Source organism: Orycteropus afer, unplaced genomic scaffold (assembly GCF_000298275.1).
Source record: "Orycteropus afer afer isolate SDZICR_OR568_19922 unplaced genomic scaffold, OryAfe1.0 scaffold00059, whole genome shotgun sequence".
Lineage (NCBI taxonomy): Eukaryota > Metazoa > Chordata > Mammalia > Tubulidentata > Orycteropodidae > Orycteropus > Orycteropus afer.
In genome coordinates, this window is record NW_006921646.1 from 9,113,595 (window position 1) to 9,121,350 (window position 7,756).

Sequence of the window (7,756 nt, forward strand, 5' to 3'; positions counted from 1 at the left end):
TCAGGCACCTGGGAAAGACTCTAGGAGTCTGGAGAGCAGAACCAAGAGTCCAGCAACTTCTGCTATGGACCTGTAGGGTATAGCAAAGGCCATGTTTACAGACTGAGATTTCTCCACTTTGGCTTCTTGTCCTGAGAGGACAAGGAAGAGGATGAAAGGGATATACAGAGTCACTGTATGAAAAAGAATTAGTTATTAATCAACTATTTTAGGAGGCAGCATATGATTAAAAAAAAAAAAAAAAAAAGATAGTATAAAGGAACAAGTCCAAGCTGCACTGCTGAAAAATAAGGCTCTAGCAATTGACAGAATGCCAACTGAAATGTTTCAACAAATAAATATAATACTGGAAGCACTCACTCATCTACACCAAGAAATTTGGAAAACACCTACCTGGCCAACTGACAGGAAGAGATCCTCATTTGTGCCATTCCAGAGAAAGGTGATCCAATAGAATGTGGAAGTTACCAAACAATATCATTAATGTCAAATGCAAGTCAAATTTTGATGAAGATAATTCAAAAACAATTGTGCAGTTCATCAAAGGGGAACCGCCAGAAATTTAAGCTGGATTCAGAAGAGGATGTGGAAAGAGAGATATTATGGCTGATGTCAGATGGATCTTGGCTGAAAGCAGAGAATACCAGAAAGATGTTTACCTGTGTTTTATTGACTATGCAAAGGCATTCTTCCGTGTGAATCAAAATGAATTATGGATAACATTGCACAGAATGGAAATTCTGGGACACTTAATTGTGCTGATGTAAAATATGTGTACATAGGCCAAGAGGCAATTGTTTGAACAGAACAAGGGGATACTGCATGGTTTAAAATCAGGAGGGGTATGCTTCAGGGCTATATCCTTTCACCATACTTATTCAATCTATATGCTGACCAAATAATCTGTGAAGCTAGACTATGTGAAGAGAACTTGACATCAGGATTGGAGGAAGACTCATTAACAACCTGCAATATGCAGATGACATTACCTTGCTTGGTGAAAGCAAAGAAGACTTGAAGGACTTACTGATGAAGATTAAAGACTACAGCCTTCAGTATGGATTATACTTCAACATAAAGAAAAAACTCATCTCAACTGGACCAAAAAGCAACATCATGATAAATGGAGAGAAGATTGAAGCTGTTAAAGATTTCATATCACTTGGATCCACCATCAATTCCCATTGAAGCAACATAATGCCACACAATGCAACCACTGCCGTGGAGTCGGATCCGACTCACAGCGATGCCTCCTTGGGTTTCTGAGCTGTATCACTACAGAAGTAGGTTGCCCAGCCTTCCTTCCAAGGAGTGGCTGGTGGGTTTGAACCACCAGCTTTCTGGTTAGCAGTCAAATGCCTTAGGCACTACCCCACCATTGAAGCAACGAGAAGAAATAAAAGGACGTATTGCATTAGGCAAATCTGCTGCAAAAGACTGCTTTAAACTGTTAAAAAGCGAAGATGTCACTTTGAGGACTAAAGTGTCCCTGACCCAAACCATGGTATTTTCAATCACCTCATATACATGGGAAAGCTGGGCAATGGATATGGAAGACTGAAGAAGAACTAATGCCTTTGAATTATGATGTTGACAAAGGATATTTAATATATCATAGATTGCCAGAAGAATGAACACATCTGTCTTGGAAGAAGTATAGCCAGAAAACTCCTTAGAAGCAAGGATGATGAGACGTTGTCTCACATACTTTGAACATGTTATCAGTAGGGACCAATCCTTGGAGACGGACATCATGCTTGGAAAAGTAAAGGGGCAGCAGAAAAGAGTAAGACCCTCAGTGAGATGGATTGACACATGACTGAAACAAAGCAGTGATTGTGAGGCTGGCACAGGACTGGGCAGTGTTTTGTTCTGTTGTATGTAGTGTCACTATGAGTCAGAACCAACTCTCTGGCATCTAACAATAAACAACAACAAAAACAAGGGGGAGAATTTTACTATTTTCAAGTATATGAATGACTGAGAGGATGTTATTAACATATCATTTTCCATTTGCTGTAAGGCTGAAAGCAAAACAAATAAAACCAAAAACAACAACAAAAATAATGAGTTGAGATGAAGGGAGGGATGTGTAAGAAGAACATTCTGACATTGAAACAGGTGCTGAAGGAAGGCTGAGGTCAGTGTGCTTACTTACTAATCTATAGTGAACAGTTTCACATGTTTTTCACCACATCTTTGATGTGAAATTGTTCGTTACAGATTAATAAGTAAATACACGTAAGCCTGTGCTTACCTTGCTTATTGAATAATCCATCCCTGGCTGAGATGCCTCCTCTGCAGCATCTCATCTGTTACGTGGGTTCGTCATGACCTTGCCTGGGGGTGGAGTGATGGAAGCATAATTTCTTTGGAATTCTATGTCTGGGTTCTTCTGAAGCCATGTGTGTGTGTGTGTGTGTGGGGATCCACTGCAACCATCTCATAGAAGTTCCACCTCACATGGTCCCAGGGTTACCTAGTCAGAGCCTTGCTGGGAGGTGAGCTTGCTTGAGGAAGAAGAGAGATTCTGAGGTCATGAAACTCCTCCTTGCCTGGTTTTCCCTAGTGTTTTGGGGAGACAAGGCAGCAGAGTGCTGGCAGTTGTCTCTCCTACACATTCACTAGTCTCTAGCTTGATGCAGGGGCTATAGTTATACCTTGAAAGCCATGTGATGATCAAATCCCATTTTACTGAGCAGCTCAATAAGTGAAGGGTTCTGTAAGATCTTAAGCAGGACATAGCCTTTAGCCTCAAGTATCCTTGATGGATCTGGACACCATTCATAAGCTATGATCATTGTTCTAAGGTGGCAGCACATGAAGGAAAAGAGAATGCATATGAATGCACTACTCCCACTATGCATGGGAGAAGAGAGTGAAAACAATGTGCTGAGTCCAGGGAGTGACGCTTGAGATGTGGTGGGTTAGAGGGAGGGCTGCATCAGTTTTCACTGGTGGCTTTCCACCCTCAGGAAATGCTACCAGGTTATCTGCAGGGAAAATATTCCATTAATTCATGGACTATCTATGGAGCATTGACTACATGCTGGTGAAGTCAGCTTGAAGTGTAGTGGCCTCCCATCTTTCCTGGCTCTCCCCATTTGGTGTTTCTTCATCTCTACTTTCTTCTAGGTGCACCCCTTGTATCACTCTTTTACACTGAGGCTTTCAGTAAACCACCTAAAGCCCAGCAAGGCATTCCTGGCTGTTTGAGATAGAGTCTTTCATAGGAGCACTTCCAACGTAAAGGGGGACTTCCGAAAACTCTAGGCTAAAAAGATGTCACTTTGAAGACTAAGGTGTGCCTGATGAAGCTATGGTATTTTCAATAGCCTCATATGCATGTGAAAGCTGGACAACGATTCAAAAAGACTGAGGAAGAATTGATGCATTTGAATTGTGGTGTTGGGGAAGAATACTGAAAATACCATGAACTGTCAGAAGAACGAACAGAGCTGTCTTGGAAGAAGTATAGCTGTAATGCACCTTAGGTGCTCTGGTAGCTTAGTGCCTAAGGCACTTGACTGCTAACCAGAAGGCTGGTCCAGCCACTCCTCGGAAGGAAGGTTGGGCAATCTACTTCCGTAGTGATACTGCTCGGAAACCCAAGGAGGGGTCGCTATGAGTTGAGTCTGACTCGACGGCACATAACAACAACAACAACAAGAATGCTCCTTAGTGAGAATGGCCAGACTTTGTCTCACATACTTTGATCATATTGTCAGAAGGGACAGTCCCTGGAGAAGGATATCATACTTGGTAAACTAAAAGGTCAGTGAAAAAGGAAGACCCTCAAAGAGATGGATTGATACAGTGGCTGCCAACAGTGGGCTCAGGCATATCAAGGATTGTGAGGATGGTGCAACACCAGGCAGTGTTTTGTTCTATTGTACATAACGTTGCTGTGAATCAGAGCTGACTTCATGGCACCTAACAACAACAACAACAATAACAAAAGCCAAAGAAAAGTAGCATAATGGTCGACCTTGGAGGGTGTTCTCTTAAAGAGGTCCTGAAAGCACTCTGCACCTTAGAGAAGCCCCTTTCTTTTTCCCTTCTTTCTTCCTTTAGTCATTCAATGCATATGAATCCAGCGCCCTCTTTGTGTTGAGAACCACTCTAGATACTCTTTCTAGTTGGCTGTGATCTCCTGAGGTCAGCACTGGGTCAGGTTTAGGTGAGAACCTGTTGGACTGCAGGGACTGTTCCCACATGCTCATCAAATGTGCCATCTCCCTGCCTGACACCTCCCACGTGGGCATCACCCTGCTGTGACCGATGGACAGACATGGGGCATGATTTATAATCTCTTTCAGGGAATTATTGCTGTTAATGGGCAGAGCCAATTTGTGCTTCCCAAGAGGGGAGGACAAAATCAATTAATGGAGACTCTAACATGGCCAGGCCTGATGGCAGAGCTGGCCTGACATCCGGGGGTGATAAGGAACTTTCTGAGGCTGAACTAATCAGGAGATTGGAGGAAAAGAAGAAAAACAAAAACCCCCAGATCAATTTCATGTACAATGGGCAGAGAATGCAGAGTAAACAGAGCAACTGAGCATGGGCCTCTTTCCATCTGAATGAGCCCTGAGATAAGGAAAGGACAGGACAGGCCGCCCACCCCACCATCCAACATAGGTATTCACTGATGGATTCGCTCAATAGACACATATCCGCACAAATGATAAAGGGCACTTTCCAAACCGGAGCGAAGGGGAGAAGATAAGGCCCACCTGCCCCAGGTATATATCCCTGTAAGGAAAAGGGCAAGTAGTGAGGAGTCCTGGTTTCAGATCCAGCCAACCTAAGTGAGCCCACCTAATAGACGGCACCAAGGGGTTTGAGTGACAAGTTCTGGATGTGGTTCCTTGGGATCTTGGAAGTCTCCCCACAGTGGAAGGAGTAGGAGAGCATCGTTTGTGGAGGCAGGGGGTGGCACAGGTTTGTATGGGTATTTATCTGCCCCTGTGGCTAGAGAGTAGAATTTCAGAAGGAGGTCCAGCTCAACTCTGACCAACAGAGAGGATGGGGAAAGCTGAGGGATGATTTGAGGGAGAGGTTTAGAACAAACAGACAAACAAACAAACACATCTGTTATTGATCTTGTTCAGATTTTTTTTTTTAAACCATTAGGATGTGTTTTTCACACAAAATCTTTCCCTGAGCCTTGATATGTAATACAGTTGAGAGAGGGGCAGCTCTGGTTGAAGGCAGGGAGAGAGGCTCTTGTTTTTCACCAGCCTAGAGAGCTCTGGTAGCACCGTGGCTAAAAGCACTTGACTGCTAACCAGAAGGCTGGCGGTTCAAACCCACCAGCCACTCCTTGGAAGGAAGGTTGGGCAATCCTACTTCCGTAGTGATACTGCCTCAGAAACCCAAGGAGGGGTCGCTAGGAGTCGGGCGACTGATGGCAAATAACAACAACAAGAGAGCTTGATTACAAGAACCCCACACCCCTGCTTTGAAATGGATAGTCTTGCCTACATTTCACTTCCCTCAGAGCAGACAGACCCTGAGAGAAAATCGGGATGCGAGTACTTTATCTGGGAAGTGATCCCAGGAAGCACAGATCAGAGAGTAGGAAAGAGAGGGAGGAAAAGGAAGGCAACCAATATAGGGTGCATTGTTGAGTGGGTGCCTGCTGGGGGCAACTAGGGCCCAATCTGCTGGGGACCTCTGGTAGAGTATGCCTCAGAGTTGTCCCACAGAGAAGTGAGGAAGGAGGGTTATTTATCTACCAACTCCTGTCCTTGATTGTTTGAGGACTATTCCAGGGAAAGTTAACTCCTGCACCACTGACCTGCTCTGCACACGGGCTGAGAGTGCTCCTGCAGCCATAGAACCTTCTGACAGAGAGATGCAGGTGCTCGAGGTAGGCAGCTGTTGGCATGGATGGGGACTGTCCACTAAAGTTGAACATGACCTCCAGGGTGGACTAGGGGTAAGAGCAGGAAACTGACAGTGTCTCACAGATTCCTCAAAATCAAAACCCACTGTCATCTATTTGATTTTGACTCAGCAGTCCTTTAGGACAAAGTAGAACTGCCCCATAGGATTTTAAAGGCTGTAAATCTTTACAGAAAGAGACTGCCTCATCTTTCTTCCATGGAGTGGCTGGTGTGTTTGACCTGCTGACCTTATGGTTAGCAGCTGAAAGCCTTAACCACTGTTCCACTAGAGCTCCTTTTTCTTGCATTAAAGTAAGGCTAAGTAAGAAAAGTATGCACCTGTTCCAACTTACCTACAAATTCTTGAAGACATGGGAACGGATCTCATTCACACCTAGAGGACTGCCTGTAGTACCAAATTTATGAGCCCATGCGAGGTACAGTGACTTGTTGATGAATATTTAATATTGATAGAGAAGAGGTACTTATATATATTGTTTCTATATGTCAGACAGTGTGTGTGAAAATTCTTTGTTCTGTAAGAGTCATCTTAAATCAGCATGCCAGCACCATTCTGGAGGCCCAATCTTGAGTGAGGCCATGAAAAAAATGCTGCACCAGCAAGTGCAAATGATCTGCTCACCAGGCTGCCATATTAGAACCAGGGACTGAACAAGAAGCTCCAGAACAATCAACATGAATCTTGAGGCAACCTGGGGCATCTGGCTGCATGAGCTGGAGAGTGCATTGAAGGGACAAAAAAGGAATCAAAGCCCATATGGAGCCTGGTCTGGGCTACAGGTACCCAGTATGGGTGACACTGTTGCTCATAGCTGGTTCCACCACTGCAGGGAGGCTTAGATGCAGACCTCCCTGAGGCTTGGGGGCTAGGGCAAGGGACTCGCTTGCCCATTCTAAGGACAGTGATGGAAAAGGCTATCTCCAAAGATACTTTAGAGAAGAGAGGGTGACAGCAATATCTCCCATGTGGAGGCCAGATGGGGAATGGGACAGGCCTAGGAAGAACTGCCTTCTTGAGACAAGGAAGTGAGTAAGTTGGTTGCCTGCTCTTTGCTCTGAGTTCCTGCTCAGTGTATATTAAATTGGCACAGCTTTTCTGCCTGGTACTGGGCCATGGAAACCCAAAATAGTTGACTCAAAAAAGGGCAGCTGCCTTATCTCTTGCTTTGAGAGAAGCATCCCTGACTGAAAGAAGCATACATTTTCAACTTCCAACATTCACAGCCAACATTTCTACACCTCTGCCTAAAAACTTTGCAGCCCTTGGACACATCCCATGGAACTTTCTTTCTCCTCCATGTTCTCACATGGTCCAAATGCCCCATTTTCCATGCTCCATGTTTCTATTCAACCACTCAGCCTCCTTCCTCCTCACATCACTGAACACCTAACCTGACATCTTAATCCTAACTTTCCTTTCTGCATCACCCCTACTCTTGCACCTTAACTCATCTTAATGGTGAGCCCAGGCCTATACTACCTCAGCCCCTAATTCCATTTTAGTTCAGATTCTCTCTCTCTCTCTCTTTTATTGTGATTTGGGTGAAGATTTACAGAGCAGATTCACTTTCCTTACAGCAGTTCACATACACTTTGTCTCATGACATTGACCACAGCTTTCCACAATGCAACAGCTCCCCTCCTACTTCCTCCCCATAGTTATCCCTTCCCAGTGTCCATCCCCCCATGTACTTCTGCCCCCTGAGCTGTCTCCCTGTGCATAAGCAGCCCTTCTTTCTCCCATGATTGTTCTCTCCAAGGAGTGTTTCTACTTGAGGTAAATGTTCAACTCATATGCCTGTCTTTTGTTTGGCTGGAAACCACAGGTGTGGGTTCAATTCCAG

At 44.6% G+C, this 7,756-nt stretch overlaps 1 protein-coding gene across 1 annotated transcript in view; it reads right to left on the minus strand.

Moving 5' to 3' along the window:
* KIF6 (kinesin family member 6) overlaps window positions 1–7,756 on the minus strand; it is a 645,852-nt gene continuing 638,096 nt past the window's right edge. Inside the window, exon 23 of the mRNA XM_007939465.1 lies at window positions 1–173. Coding sequence (XP_007937656.1) covers window positions 1–173 — 173 coding nt within the window. The remainder of the gene's footprint in view (window positions 174–7,756) is intronic.